At 43.2% G+C, this 16,908-nt stretch overlaps 1 protein-coding gene across 1 annotated transcript; it reads right to left on the bottom strand.

The window, feature by feature from the left end:
- Window positions 1–2,482: 2,482 nt before the first annotated feature.
- LOC118556055 (85/88 kDa calcium-independent phospholipase A2-like) lies at window positions 2,483–7,314 on the bottom strand. Its single transcript, XM_036130702.1, has 6 exons — window positions 7,182–7,314; window positions 5,836–5,996; window positions 5,690–5,741; window positions 5,259–5,374; window positions 5,021–5,094; window positions 2,483–2,783 (listed from the first exon to the last, which is right to left on the bottom strand). The coding sequence occupies exons 1-6, from the start codon at window positions 7,312–7,314 to the stop codon at window positions 2,645–2,647; spliced, it is 675 nt and encodes a 224-aa protein (XP_035986595.1). The 3' UTR covers window positions 2,483–2,644.
- Between the last annotated feature and the right edge of the window lie 9,594 nt (window positions 7,315–16,908).

The raw sequence follows: 16,908 nt of genomic DNA on the forward strand, positions 1-16,908 counted from the left end.
TTTAAAATTTCTTGAGGCATACTTTAAAATGGGGTTTAAAATTTAAAAGCTTGCAAGCATTTTTGACCAATTGCGTTTGTTTTTAAAAGAGCTGGAAAATAATCCCCTTACCGTCTCATGAAAGAAAGGTTCGGATCTTCGCGCCGACGCCCAGAGATGCTCCGAGACCAGGAGCTCCTCCACATCCCTTGAAATTCCATTCGGGGTACCAGAGGCCGGATAACCTCTCCGGGCCGGCCAAAGCAGCTCCTGTCCCCGGACTCCCTCGCTCGTCGGTCGGAGATCTTGTTCGTTTACGCCAAATTTGTTGCTGATCCTTGTTGAAATAAAACTTCTTCTAATGCATTTATGGCTTGTTTGTTCTTCATTTCACTTATATGGAAATATAGAAAAACTTGCGGTTTTAGTACTCTTATAGCATGTTGTTGCCCTGAAGCAACAAAGCAAAATCTGGTAGGGGGGCGGAGGGGGACACATGTTATGACTGATATGTTATAAGGAATGCCCAAGCTCTCAAAAACTAGGGTGAAAGATTTTTTTTCTCCAAAAATAAAAAATTATGCTATAGAGGGCTAACATTTATGTAACTTATAAATGGTAACCTTATTTTCTAAATGTTTGGATATCGAGACAGGCTGAACAAAGATTTTTTTTGTTGCTTCTTTCTGATCTCAGAAAATAGCGATGTCTCTCACATTAAGCCACAACGTGTTGTGCACATCCAGAAACTGTACAACACAAGTTAGATTCAAATATACTGAATTAAACCTATTATTTTGTGCAATTGTCTTTTTAATTTATGATCGTGTTTACTTCAACAACTGTTTAGCATTTACTGAATGAGTCTTGAAGCCCGACCAAGCACAGAGATGAAAACACTGAATGGACACTGGCTGCATATTTAACTCTCTGTTACCGACCTTTAAGGGGCTCTTTCAGACATTTTAAGGCTAATCAAAGAAGATAAAATACATTTTCAATATGTTCAATATGTACAATATTTCTTACTTGAATATAATTATTGTCTCCAGTAACAGAATCACTGTAGAGGTAGGTATCATTTACAAGATACCATCAAATTTTAAAGAGTAACTTAATGCTGTCAAATCATTATGGATGGCACAGTATACTAAATAAAATAGTGCTTGATTATGATGAAACATTGGCTTTTAATTCTTTTGCAAATAAAAAATATTAAAAAGCTTTGCATACCTTTCTATTTAACCCATTTACTCTGATACTCCTAAATAAAATCCAGTCCAAACAATTGCCTTTAGAAGTTACCTAATTAGCAAATAAGAGTCAACATGAGTGTAATTTAACGTCAGTATAAACTCAGCTGTTCTGTGTGAAGACCTCAGAGGTTCCTTAGAGAAAATTAATGAACAAATATAATTAAGACCAAGAAACATAGATGACAGCGTGGCGATAATGTTGTGGAGCTCGTCAAAGCATGGTTATGTGATAAAACCATATTCTAAGCTTTGAACATCTCAGGGAATCCTGTTATATCCATCACCTGATATGTAGAAGCATATCCCATAGGGTGGTTTGGTGCTCCAACCATTCAATTGATATGCCTTTATGGTCACAGGTTTCAAAATGTAGAGAAAACTCTTAACAAAATAAAGATTTTCATAACAAAATCAGTCAGTAACACATCTTAGGTCAGTAGTAATATAATTTATTATCATATAAGTAATCACGTCATTATTTGATAGAAAAAAAATACAAAACAATTATTCGACTTTGTTATACTTGTATGTTTTGCAAGTTTTACGTTCCATTACATTTAGGTCAGTTTACTTATGTAAAGGTTTTTACTTCACATATGTTGGATCAGGACAGAAAACACTTGGAAACAGGTAGTAAGTTTGGACTTCGCTCTGGAGGTTGCTTTAATAATCCGTCTAAAGTTAATTGCATAACCTTATAAATGTGTGAAATCAATGGGGAAAGAGAACGTTACCAATACGTAAGGCAGAACTGGTAAATGATCACAGCTGCTCTGCGGGATGGTCTAGAGAACCTTCAGTGGTATTTCAGAGTCACTTTTGATCATATTGGCATGGAGGGAAAAATATAACGAGTGTGTTTAAGTGTTTGGGTGAACATTTGAGAGGTTAAGGAAGAGGTTGTTACAGTTTTAGTCCAAATAACCCCAAACTGATTAAAAGTTTTTTACTCTTTTTGCGTTTAAGAAAGGGAAGAGAGGGAAGCAGCAGCAGACACTGACAGGAGCTCATTTCTGTCCAGTTTTCACCCTCTGTGTATTCACACGCAAACAAAAGTACAAACGCCCCTGCATTAGTTCATAGAAAACCTGTAAACCTGGTAAAGAGGAGAACAAGGTCAGTGATTAGGTCAAATGATGCTACATGTCTTTCTTCTTGACAGATCAGTGTTAAGTTTTCTGTCAGGTTTAAAACGTCTCTTCGTTTGCATTCATGTCAGTAGAATTGTGGAAGTAACGAGTCAGAAAAACGTTAGAACTGTGGTTTTATTTCTCACTATCGCTGACCCTTCAGGAAGCCCCACAGTTCCTGTGTATTTTTCTCTGAACAGTGCTAGTTCTTGTAGACTCTTGAATATTTTTTAGACTTTGCTTGTGAGCCCTCTTTATGATTTCCTTCTCCTTTCGGCCTCACTGCAGCATTTTTGCAAGAGACTGGAGGACTTCTCTTTTCTCAAACAGGTACATCAGAGTTGCCCACAGCATGTTCACCAGAACTTTGTTGCTCACTTCATCCAGCATCACCTCCTGAGAGAGCTGGGGGCTCAGTCTGCACGACAAAGGACAACAAAAATTCATAATTGCAAGATTCTTGTCATATCCAGATAAAACTGACAACTGGTTAAACTACACTCTATTAATTAAAGTTACTTTTAGAAATTACCACTAATAGCCAGAGTGACTATAAACCTTTAAAAGTTTGGGTTATATATGTTTGCTCCAGAGATGTTATAAGGCCTTTTTTTTTTACAAGTCAAGGTCAGGTTTATAGTTTCTATTGCCCGAACTGAACGTTTCCTCATCAGATGCTTGCCATCTACGCTTCCAATCCCACGGCACTGCTGTAGGTCAGAAACTCCCAGTCCTGTTTCATATGAGCATTTGTCAATTATCTATATTTAGCCAAATGCATAAAACACTGCCACGGGTTACTTAACGGTATTTCGAACATTTATTAACGGAACTGAAAAATATATTTACCCCATTAGAAATATGATTATGCCTTTATTTTTTAAGCAAAATAACAGAGACAGTTCATCTATGCAGCTGCTGTATGCCGGATGCCCTTCCTGACGCAATCGAGTTTCAAACCCAAGTTCCCTCTATCAAAGACGTGGATTTAGCCTGCTACACCACTGAGGGACTAAAACAACAGAATGGTCCGCTTAATGTTGAATATCACAATTATTCTTAGGATTACTAAGTACCCATTTTCTACGTTTACTTTTAAAACCTTTGTTGTCAAGTTTAAATAGTAAAATATGTTGCAAGGTACTTTGTTTACGAGTGAGGCGCAGAGTAGTGAGTGAATTAGGAGATTTTATCACTGAACAGAACAGGAAGTCGTATTACTCTGCTGAGAGGGTTGTTTCTTCTTAATGACACGTAGCCAAACAGCAAGAGAAAAGAAGAGGTAAAGTTATATCTATTTTGTTCTAAAATGACCCAATGTTATGAAAATGTTCACTTGGAAGTCATTATTATAAAACGATAGCAAATGATCTACATAAAACAGCAACAATTCACCTAACATGAACATCCCTGGCTTAAAATCAGGTGCATCATTTCGCAGTAAAATGTGTTCATGTGGCGCACCAGCTGACCGAGCTGCAGTCTGTACCTTATACACCTGGCGGGATTTTACTACTCATTACATGACATAAAGACGGTTAATAAAACTCGCCTACCAGACCACAAGTCTACAGCCTCAGCAATGTCCTGATCCTCATGCAGCCTTATTAAATCCATTCAGTGCACTAAATACAAACAGTTGCTGATCATCCTCAACACGTTGTCTCCATCAGATTCTGCCGAGCATATTTCTCTGATCAGATGGACTCTGGAAAGCTGGCGGTCTGTCCTATGCGCACTGTGTACTCCTGCTGCTTCTGCAGCACTTTGTATCATTTTGTTACATCAAACCCATTCTGCGATCCTTCCCCTTACAGCGGTTCCCAGTTACTGATTGTCCCCTAAGGCGAATCAGGGCCATAATATTGTTGGGATGACTTCCAGCTCCTTAATCTGAATTGTGACCGTTCAGATGATCATGAAACATGAAGAACATGTGGAGAACAAGGGTAGATTATGGAAGGAACAGATGATCTGAAAGGATCTTCAGTTTTTGGAGCAAGAGTGTTGTTTAAGTCCTTTTATTTGCAGCTTAATTATAACTCAAGTTATTTGTATGTCTATAATCTAATTGTGGTATTATTATACTTCATTAAAGTTACTCTTTAAAAAAAATATGTTTCTAATTATGAAATGCAATCTCATGTGAGGTGTCACTTAAAAGCAAAGGACATCAAGGGCAATTTATTCAACATCATCATCGCTATTATCCTGAGTACAGAACCTAAACCTTCATCTGATGGAGCTCAGTAATGCATATATTACACATGAACTAATGATTTACTGACTTTAAAGCAGTGGTCTCCAACTCCAGCCCACCAGGGCCGATTTTTAGATGTGTTTAGATGCGTTAGATCTGCTTTGTCACATTAGAGTAATAAAATTAGGTCATTCCTAAAATTCTGTAGAGGTTGACTCATGAGGTTAATCCGCCATTTGATTCAGCTTTATTGGTCCAGATACGCACGTTTAAGTAGCACAGCATTGGAGTAGAGTTTTGAACCCCTGCTGCAGAGGCGTAGTAGAGGAATTTTGGGGAAAAAGGGAACGTGGTTCAGCCGATATCGTAGCAAAAAAGGAAAGCGGGTGACAGAAATTTCAGTAAAACGAAAAAAAAAAAAAAGAAGAAAATCAGCATATTCATGATCAGCTGACCTTTGGTAGATGGTGTCGATCATCTCACACCAGGCTCTAGCCCTGTCCACTGCGCAACCATCAGAGTCCGTACACTGCACATTCAGAGAGATTTCAATTTAGGGACAAGAACAAACTATTCAGAGGGTTCTGGTTATCAATTAACCGCAGTATCAGATGACTGGTCTCAAAAGAAAGTAAAGAAGAAAACCCTAAGAGCAAAAAGATGAGAAATGAGCATAAAGAGTGGTGTACTCACACAGTCCACCAACATCTTGCCCAGCTCCTTGGCACCTACGAATGTCTTGGCCAGCTCCAGAGGGTTGGAGGGCCGGAAAACATCCACAGATGTCACCACCTCCTGAGGGGGCTTACCTGGAAACACACAAGAGCACAAATGACAAATGAAACCGCAAAAACTAGGTTTTTATGGTGATTAAAAAGGAAGTGAAAGTAGGTCTCCCTTCCTGAAAACAAAAACTGATTTTCAGCTTTAATTGTATAATGTAAAAAAGTACATCCCACTCTAGAGCAGCTGCTGCACAGGCAGCTACGGTCTTACTAAATCAGATATAATGACTTTATATTTAAAGCATAATTTGCAGATATTCATGATGGATACAAATAAAAGTTTCAGCGTCACAAAGCGAGCCTTCAGCCACATATTTTGCCGTTTTCAGTTTGACCCACCTGTTCCCAGAGAAACAACTATACCCAGCTTCTTGACGTCCATCTCACGGCCCTGAGAGGGACAAGAAAAAGGCACCTGTAGTCCAGCTCAATACATTTTTACGTATAAAGCTCAGTCAGCAACACACAGCAGGCAACTCCGCTACCTCCGCCTTTAAAGACTTGTTAAACTGGTGGATTTCTGTCATGGCGGAGTGGCGGAGTGTCGGGTTGTTGGCCAACAGCCCTCCATCCAGGAACCGGCCCATCGGTCGGAAATAGGTGGGGGCAGCACCGCTGGAGCGGGCAGCTCTCCAGACGAGTTGTTCTGACACACAAAGACAAAGATCACATTAAGAGAAAAGAAGTTCAGCATAGTTTTTTTTATGAATCTGTAGATCTAGATAACGAAATGTCCTCTTCGTACATCAGCTACCACAGCTCAGAAACAGTCAACGTGTAACAGAGTCTAAATAACCACTTTTGTGGTTTCAGCAGCCATAATGGGGTTTCCTCTGAGATCAAAAGAGCATGATGGAATGGGGAGGTTGCAGTCTGCCGATCACAGTATCGTGCAACATCTCACTGCTGCAGTTTGACTTCTTGGCTAGCAGGCCATTTTAAAAAGTGCTTTAATGTTTTTTCCCCATTGGGATTATTGTTGTTATTATTATAAATGTGCAGCATGGATGCCTCGCCGAACACAATACATTTAGGAACTGTTGAGTACTCTGATGTATTCTTAGTGCAGAAAGTTAACCCTAACAAAATCATAAAAATAAGAGGAAACAAAACTGTAAAACCTCCTTTATAATGATACCACTTCTCTATTTTAGATTTACATAAACGTCTTCAGTAATCCAACCTGGACTCATTGGTGTGAAATGAGTGGGTTGAACAACCTTATAGCAGCGTTACAGTTTTATACAAGTCACCTCAAACAGAAGCAACTTCCTGCAAGTTTGATACGTGTGAGGAAAGGAATAAACTTATTTAGACACAGATTACCATTTGAGTAACACCAATTTAGTTTACAGATGTAAAAAGAAAAACTCAGATGTTTAAAAAGTCAGTAAACTGACATCATGACCGAGACGAGTAACATTTCAAAACATTTTAGGGTCTTCGTTGTGGAAGATTTCATGACTCAACTTTCTCGTGCTTATTTCTCCACACACCTTCGTCTGTAACCTTCCTACGCTTTGTGGGCGGCTCCTCTGTGTATCCAACTACCAACACTTCCTCATCCTCCCATCCTGCAACAACAACACGGCTCGCACTCAAACAGCACAACTGGACTTGTCCGTTCATTTAACTTGGCACAGAAATTTTGGGGTTTTGCAACAATCATGTTCTTGGCTTCCTTGCTACAAGGAACTGAGAACATGAGAGCGGTTTGATGGAGAAGATTTCAAAACCATATTCAGTGGGAGAACTGCTCACTCTGCTACCATCTAGTGGTGTTAAAAGTCTGCGCAAGAGTGATAAGTCATTTTTAAAGTCCAACGAGTACCCTGTGGGATGGTGAGAGACTTGAAGGTTGTGGAGGTGGAGTATGCGGGCTCCCTCTTCAGAGATGGTGGGTTATAGTTCCTGAAGATATGGAGCTCGCCCGGATGTCTGTCTGCTAGCACACTGGTCACCATGACCCTGGACAGACAGAAAAGAGTAAATGGGTTTAAATGCTGGAAGATTCTACAGAAGAAGGACATGTTTAATTATGACAACAGATCTCTTAAGTGAGATCTGTTGTTGATGGACATTCAGACTAACCCTAAATGTTAGGGTCTGACAGCCGAAGTGAACAGACCTCTCTATTTTAGTGTGCCTTGCCTGAAGAAGTCCCAGACGCCTGAAGAAGACCCACAGGGGTCGAAACGTTGCGGATTTGGCACACATTAATTTCATTAAAAATAAAGCTTTTTTTTTTTTTTCATTTTTTTTTTTCATCAATTTTTTCTGAAAAAATAAAAAAACAGATTGATATATACATTTATTTCATACAAACACATTTAAAACACATTATTGACTATATAACAAAGCTGACTGCAAATTGTGCAACAAAAAATAAAATATGTGGCTTGATGACAGCTGGCAGGTTGTGAGGTTTGGGAAAAGACGCAGAGAGCGTCCCCATCCTCGTGCAGAAGCAAATGGAACGTTTTGGTGGTAGGACCGCGCAGCCCCTGTTACCTTTTGGGGACAGGCTCGTCCCTTCTTTCCTAACCGGCCTGTGCCTCCTCCTTCACATTCCACCAATTTTGTCAGACCCCAAACCAGAACATATGCAACGGTGGTTCAGGGGAACAACACCAGTCAATCAGTTAGATTGTTTACCAAACAACACAACACAGACAGACGTCAGGTTTATCAGAAACTGGCTGACCAAAAATTTGGGCAGACAATTCGAAAACTCTATTCTCTGATCAAAACTGTCCATCACTTGCGGAGTGTGACTCCGAGACCTGACAAAGATGATCCAGCAATGATCTCACGGATGTTTTATACACTATCTTCCATGATCAAGCCAGCTTTCCCTACGGAAAATACTATGGAAATGATAGTGGGTAATGCCAAAAACTGGAGACATACCACCATAGTGATTTTGGAAGATCACTACACAGCTACTTTGAACAATGTTCTTACAGATCTCAGGCAAGATCTTCCTGAGGATTGGAAAGTGGCTTTTGGAGTGGCTACAAGATGGGCTAGGAAAAATCTTCCCCGAATCAGCCAAGACTCCATTGACCATGCAGAAGCTTTGCTCACAGCATGGGAACGTCCGGGGGGAGTTAACCCATGTTCTTTGGAACAAACAGACATTGAAGTCACACAAACAACAGAACAAGCAACATGTACTGAAAAAACTGACACAGTTGTACAGATACACAATACGGAAGAAACACAAACTGTACAAACACAGAAACAAGCAGGATTACGCCATAGAGTTATGGTGGAAGTCATTTCAGACAGACCTGGTTGTAGGATTTCGGTGTCTACAATGACATTCTAAGGAGCAGAGACAAAGACCACAACTTATGGGACAAAACCCATGCACAATAGAAGAAGATCACCCTCTCCTAAACATTGAAGAGGAACAACTTTCTCAACCAGAAAGACTTTTTTCCCCCAAATTTCTTTTGATCTGGAAATGACAGATGTACATCAAGATGAGACACCTCCTCTTTCTCCGATCCACTCTCAGAATAGAACTCCCTTGACACAGGACAGTCAAGAACGACCACATATCTCACTAGAAACTACTGACCAGGACAAGGAAGGGGATCTAAGACAGAGTCCATTGTCCCAAACAACAAAAATGTTCAGTGTGAACAAACACAGACAGACCACAAGATGACTGAATGGAAATTGGAAGTGAAAGAAAAGTGGTTAATCATAGGAGATTCTAACATTGCGAGGATGCCAGATCATTCCATTCAAAATCTACAAATAGAGAGCTATCCTGGAGCAAATTTTCGCCATACGCAAGCGATCTTGGAAAAAGCGGTCATAAAAAACAGTGGGGTGGAGAAAGTCATGCTTTCATTTGGCATAAACAGTAGAGAATAAAGGAGACAGCGGTAAAAGAAATGCAATCAACACTCAGAACAGCAAAAAGAGCATTTCCATTTGCGGAACTCTGGTTTCCCCTTATTAACATTTCATCAAACCTTCAAACAAAAGAACAGGAGATGCTACAAATTCTCAACGCACACATTGAAAAAAATATGTCATTCATTCCACTACTGGATTGATCAAAGTTTAAATGACCATATTCATTGGACAAAGGATACGGCAAAAGAAATGGGGCATTGGAAAAGGAGGGGAATGGGGCGACTCAGCCCTTTTCTTTTCAAAATGTAATGGTTCTGGCAAAAGATTTCAAATTAACGAAACCCCAGATGCACATTTTGAACCGGAGCTTGACTTTTGTCCCTACAATTAATAAGGAACAAAATTTCAAAACAAAACTCCAATTAGATATCCAAAATTATCATAGAAAAATCAAATTGGCATTTTATTACAAAAATACTAATCTTGAAGAACGAATACCATTTATTGGTCCGTCTCCACCTTTGGATAAATAAGCACAAATAGTCACTAAATTGATAAATAAAGACAATGAAGATATTAAAAAAGAATTGAGACCCTACAATGAAAAACACAATTTTACAAAACAAGAAGTAAAAGCATTAAGACAACTGATTAACAACAAACACATAATCATAAAACCAGCAGACAAGGGAAGTACGGTTGAAATTTTAAACAGACAATATATCAAAGAGGTAAACAGACAATTAAATGACACAAATTATTATAAAAAACTCAAACAGCCCATATATTTAAACACAGTCCCCCTAGTTCATAAAATTTTGAACAGACTACACAAAGAAAAATTCATAAATGCAAAACAAAAAAAATACATTAAAAGGAGAGACAACACCAAGACCAAGGAGATTCTAAATTTTTACCAAAAATTCACAAAGACCCACAAAAATGGACAATCCCATATGAAAAACCACAGGGAAGACCAATTGTTTCACACTGTGGTAGCGAAACGTATCAAACTGCTGAATTTATTTTTTTACAAATAAAGGGAACAGCTATGGGTAAAAAATTTGCTCCAGCACACGCAAACATTTTCATGGCAAATTGGGAAAAGGAAGCCCTAAAAAAAATTTTAAGAAACCTCTTCACTACCTACGATATTTAGATGATATTTTCGGTATTTGGACTTTCACCACTAAAGACTGAAAAATTTGTAGAAATTTTAAATGGACATGACCAGTCAATCAAAAAAAATATGTTATTGACAAACAATCTATAGATTTTTTTAGACACAACAATATATAAGTGTCAGGATTCTCTGTGCTGCTCTACTCTAACTCTATTCCTCAGGTGTGTCTGGTTGGCTGAGGAGGCGTGGCCCACACCTGCAGCTCGTTGCAGGCGGCTTCCTCTGGCTTCTTAAGCAGAGCGCTGACAGATGGAAGACGCCAGAGCCTTTACCAGTCGTGGTACGACGTGGCCTCTGTCCCTACGCTCGGACACCAGCTTGTGAGTTTTTGCTCTTCGTTTTTTGACTAATTTTTGGATCTCTGTTTGCCTCAGATTTTTGTGCTTGGATGCACTCACCCGTCTTGACGTCTCGTTCCGAAGAAACAGACCAGCAGAACCGCCTGCTCAGATTTTGCTCTGGCGCTCCCCTCATACTTCCTGGATGTTACCCAGCGAGGCCTGAGTTCCCCTCTCCCGGTTCCTGCTGGTTCTGCATTCACTCTGGTCAATCCATCTGTCAACCGTTGCCGACGAGGTTCGCTCAGGATCCCTCGCCAGTTACATCAGCCGTCCTCAGCCACCAGCCGCCTAACTCCAGCTGAGTAGAATCATAGAGTATTCCCGACGCTACTTCTTCCCGGTTAGGTCCGCCCGGCTAAATGGTAAGCAGCGCACTTCTAGCTATTCCCCTGGTTCAACCTTCAGAGTTCCTGACTTCCTCTTTCTTACCGACTCGCCAGCCTTGACGTTCTGACCCAGCCGACTCACCCGTAGTCCCGTCCTTAGATCTGCTTGTTTCTTATAATAAACATCTTTAAACTGTGTTTTGCCTCCCGATCGTATCTGCATGTGGACTCGTCACCTGAAAACCATGACAGAAGAAGGCTCTGGCCACCAAAGTCCAGCGGATACGTTCGGGCGGCAGTTAGCCGCACAGCAAGAGCAGATGCAGTCGCTAGGTTTAGCCGTAAATTCAACACAGGAGCAGCTTCATAGATTAGCCGCTCAGTTTAGCCAGCTCATGGACACAGTTACTTCCGCGATGACGTCGCCTGTCACTCAAAACATTAGCACCCCGCCTCCCGTCGCTCCGAGCACTGATAATCAGCTTTGGGCTCCGCCACTTGAGAGCGCGTCACCTAGTCCGGAGAAATTCTCTGGTGACCATGGGAGTTGCGGAGGTTTCCTTTTCCAGTGTAAACTGGTGTTTAACCGATCCCCCCAGACTTTCGCCTCAGATGAGGTTAAGATATCTTATGTACTACGACTCCTAACAGGTAAAGCACTTAGTTGGGCTGAGGCTCGATTCCCTGATTGTCAGTCATTCGGGGTTACTTTTCAGGAATTCGTTACCGAGTTTAAGACTATTTTTTCGCCCGAGTTAGATTCGGCTCATCAGTCTCGTCATCTCCTTTCGTTAAAACAGCGCGGTCGACGCGTATCTGACTTCTCAGTGGAGTTTCGTACAGTTGCCGCAGCGGCGGATTGGCAACCAAGACCGTTAAAGGCAGTATTTTTTCAGGCTCTTGATGAGTCCCTTAAGGATGAATTAGCCCGGGTGGAGGAACCCGGGGATTTTGAGGATTTTGTGGCGCTAGCCATCCGGTTGGATACCCGGCTACGTAGTCGGAGCCAAGTTAGACAGAACCAAGTCATGCGATCATCCACCCCTTCCACGCTCACCCATAGGGAACCGCGGTCCGCTCCATCACCTCCTGAACCCATGCAGTTGGGCCAGGTTGGTTTAACCAATAAGGAGCGTCAACAGCGTTTCGCGGGCAACTTATGTCTATACTGTGGAGGGGAAGGTCATTTCCTTAAGGATTGTCCGGTTCGGCCAAAAGATCCAGTCCACCGTTCGTAACGGGGAGAACGGTGGACGTTAATAGTTCTAGCCCCCGAGTAGTAACTAAGGCGCCATCTCTTTCTCGCTTACAGTTACCTGTGACGTTAATGTTTGATCAGGATACTTTCGATGTCTCGGCTCTAGTTGATTCCGGTTCGGACTTCAACCTAATTGATCAAACCGTAGTGGATCAGCTTCGTGTGCCGGTCGAACCTTTACCCGAGCCTCTCCGGGTGTCGTCCTTGGATGGGCAGAGTTTAACCTTAATCACCCATCGCACTCGACCTCCAGTAGTGATAGTTTCGGGTAACCACCGGGAACAACTTTCGTTTTTTGTGTTCCCTGTAAAGCGTTCACCCGTTGTTTTGGGTTTAGCCTGGTTAAGTGTCCACAGCCCGCAGTTTAACTGGGCCGAGTCCCGATTAGAATCTTGGTCTCCAGCTTGTCATTCTCGTTGCTTACAGTCCGCTCGTCCTGTATCTGTTACCCCTTCCCCTGAGACAGAGTCTGGGGACGTTCTTGACCTATCGCTAGTTCCGGAGGAATACCACGATCTTCAGAGAGTATTCAGTAAGACTCAGGCTTGTTCACTTCCCCCACATCGCCCTTACGATTGCGCTATTGACCTTTTGCCTGGGGCTCCACTACCGGTGAGTCGGCTCTACAACATCTCCAGGTCAGAACGTCAAGCGCTCGAGAAGTATATAGGGGAATCTCTAGCTACGGGGTTAATCCGTCCTTCATCCTCCCCATTGGGCGCGGGGTTTTTTTTCGTTGGTAAGAAGGATGGAACCCTTCGACCCTGTATCGATTATCGAGGGCTTAACCAAATAACCGTTAAGAACAAGTACCCGCTCCCTCTATTATCCTCAGCCCTCGAACCAGTCCAGAATGCTAAGATCTTCACTAAACTTGATCTGCGCAACGCTTATCATTTGGTTCGGGTGAGACAGGGGGATGAGTGGAAGACGGCCTTTAAGACCCCGCTAGGTCACTTTGAATACTTAGTCATGCCTTTTGGTTTGTGCAATGCCCCGGCAGTTTTTCAAGCATTAGTGAACGATGTCCTTCGGGATTTTCTGAATGTTTTTGTTTTCGTTTATCTTGACGATATCCTGATTTACTCTCGTGACCTAGAACAACATAAACAACACGTCCGTCTTGTTCTCCAGCGATTATTAGAAAATCGCTTATTTGTTAAGGCCGAGAAGTGTGATTTTCACCAGTCTTCTGTTTCCTTTCTTGGTCTGATTTTAGAGGGCGGACAGGTGAAGTCTGATCCAGAAAAGATAAGGGCAGTGGTGGAATGGCCTGTTCCTGAGTCGCGCAAACAGCTCCAACGCTTTCTTGGTTTCGCTAACTTCTATCGGCGCTTTATCAGGAACTATAGTCAGGTAGCATCTCCTTTACATGCTCTCACTTCCCCCAAAGTACCTTATGTCTGGAGTCCAGAGGCCGAGGAGGCTTTCAGTAAACTTAGGGCCCGTTTTTCCCAGGCTCCCATACTAGTTCACCCCGACCCAGCCAAACAGTTTATCTTAGAGATCGATGCCTCTAATACCGGGGTGGGAGCGGTTTTGTCCCAACAGTCGGAGGTAGACTGTAAGTTGCACCCTTGTGCGTTCTTCTCCCGTCGTTTATCACCAGCAGAGCAGAACTATGATGTAGGTGATCGTGAGCTACTAGCTATTAAACTAGCGTTGGAGGAGTGGCGGCACTGGTTAGAGGGATCCGAGCAGCCCATCATAATATGGACAGATCACAAGAACCTCTCCTATCTGCAGTCAGCACGTCGACTCAACTCTAGACAGGCCCGTTGGTCTTTGTTTTTCTCTCGATTCAACCTCACCATCACCTACAGACCCGGCTCCAGAAATGTCAAGCCTGATGCACTGTCCCGTCTGTTTACATCTTCTGAACAAGAGAGGGAGCCGGAACCGATTCTTCCTCCCACCTGTACGGTTGGAGCGCTGCATTGGGATCTGGAGGACAGAATCAGACAGGCCCAACTCTTAGACCCGGACCCAGGTACAGGGCCACCTGGGCTTAAGTACGTTCCCCAGTCTGTTCGTCCTGAGGTTCTACGTTGGAGTCATGACACGAAGTTTTCCGCCCATCCGGGCATTTTTAGAACCCAGTCCCAGGTCTCCCGGCGATTCTGGTGGCCTTCATGGACGAAGGATGTTCGAGAATATGTTCTCGCCTGCCCCGTTTGCGCCCAGAATAAATCTTCTACACAGCCACCTTCCGGTTTGTTAAATCCTCTTCCCATCCCCAGACGTCCATGGTCCCACATAGCGATTGATTTCGTTACCGGTCTCCCATTGTCCCAAGGTATGTCAACTATTTTGACGGTAGTTGATCGGTTTTCTAAGTCCTGTCATCTTATTCCCATCCGCAAATTACCCAACGCACTCCAGACAGCTCAGCTTCTTATCAGACATGTGTTCAGACTTCACGGCATCCCTGTTGATATCCTCTCTGACCGGGGTCCTCAGTTTATCTCCCAGGTCTGGCGGCACTTTTGCTCTGCTCTGGGTGCCCGTTATACACTCACCTCTGGATATCACCCTCAGACTAATGGCCAAACTGAACGCATGAACCAGCAACTAGAAACTACTCTCCGCTGCCTTACGTCATCTTCACCCTCCGACTGGAACAAGTTTTTGCCCTGGGTGGAGTATGCCCTTAATTCACACATCACCTCAGCTACTGGACGTTCACCTTTTGAGGTTGCTTTGGGATATCAGCCTCCACTTCTACCCACAGAGGAACTCAGGATTCCCTTCACATCCGTAAACGACTACATTGCTCGCTGCCAGGACATCTGGAGATCAACCATCACTGCCCTCACTCGCACCGCAGAGCGGAGCAAGAGGTTTGCCGACCAGCACCGCCGACCAGCTCCTCAGTATCGCCCCGGTCAGAAGGTTTGGTTATCTTCCAGAGACGTTTTGTCCAATCCATCCGCTAAGAAGCTTGCTCCCCGGTTCACTGGTCCCTATGAGATAGAGACAGTGATTAACCCGAGCACTGTCCGTTTACGTTTGCCCCCTCACTCCCGAGTACACCCTACTTTTCATGTGTCCCAGATCAAGCCCGTTTTGGACAGCAACTTGTGCCCTCCTTCCGGACCCCCTCCACCCTCCCAGGACAGTCAGAACCCTCGGGTTCTCAGGGTTGTGGATGCCCGTCGGCGAGGTAGGGGTCACCAATACCTCGTCGACTGGGAGGGTCGTAGCTCTGAGGAGCGCTCGTGGGTTTCCGCAGCTACTATTTTGGATAAGGACTTGATTTCAGATTTTTGGGCTACTCAGCCCAGCACCTCTTCGTCTGGGCCGCCAGGAGGCGGCCGTTGAGGGGGGGGTAGTGTCAGGATTCTCTGTGCTGCTCTACTCTAACTCTATTCCACAGGTGTGTCTGGTTGGCTGAGGAGGCGTGGCCCACACCTGCAGCTCGTTGCAGGCGGCTTCCTCTGGCTTCTTAAGCAGAGCGCTGACAGATGGAAGACGCCAGAGCCTTTACCAGTCGTGGTACGACGTGGCCTCTGTCCCTACGCTCGGACACCAGCTTGTGAGTTTTTGCTCTTCGTTTTTTGACTAATTTTTGGATCTCTGTTTGCCTCAGATTTTTGTGCTTGGATGCACTCACCCGTCTTGACGTCTCGTTCCGAAGAAACAGACCAGCAGAACCGCCTGCTCAGATTTTGCTCTGGCGCTCCCCTCATACTTCCTGGATGTTACCCAGCGAGGCCTGAGTTCCCCTCTCCCGGTTCCTGCTGGTTCTGCATTCACTCTGGTCAATCCATCTGTCAACCGTTGCCGACGAGGTTCGCTCAGGATCCCTCGCCAGTTACATCAGCCGTCCTCAGCCACCAGCCGCCTAACTCCAGCTGAGTAGAATCATAGAGTATTCCCGACGCTACTTCTTCCCGGTTAGGTCCGCCCGGCTAAATGGTAAGCAGCGCACTTCTAGCTATTCCCCTGGTTCAACCTTCAGAGTTCCTGACTTCCTCTTTCTTACCGACTCGCCAGCCTTGACGTTCTGACCCAGCCGACTCACCCGTAGTCCCGTCCTTAGATCTGCTTGTTTCTTATAATAAACATCTTTAAACTGTGTTTTGCCTCCCGATCGTATCTGCATGTGGACTCGTCACCTGAAAACCATGACAATAAGGGAGCAAATTTCATGACAAACCAGAAACTTGATATCAAAGTTTTCTTCAATGAAACGGACACTCATGCACTTTTATTCAAAACAAGTTTTCACCCCAAACATACTTTCAAAGGATTAGTTAAATCACAACTAATTAGGTTTCATAAGATTTGTACAACAGAAAAAGATTTTAGGAATGCAGTTAAAATTCTTTTTCAATCATTAAGAAATAGAGGTTATTCTAGGACATTTTTACGACAATGTCTTAAAGGGGAAGTCCGGTCAACAAGGAAAAATCAGGGGACCATTAGCTATAATTAAAACTAATACGTTTGTGGTTATTTAATGAACTTATCTTTAATCAATAAGAAAATAAAAACATAAATTGTCGTCTGGATCACTGTGTATATGACATCACATCCTGCGACGTGGAAAAGCGGAGTGGCAACAGCATTTCTCC

This window comes from Fundulus heteroclitus, unplaced genomic scaffold (genome assembly GCF_011125445.2).
Source record: "Fundulus heteroclitus isolate FHET01 unplaced genomic scaffold, MU-UCD_Fhet_4.1 scaffold_371, whole genome shotgun sequence".
Lineage (NCBI taxonomy): Eukaryota > Metazoa > Chordata > Actinopteri > Cyprinodontiformes > Fundulidae > Fundulus > Fundulus heteroclitus.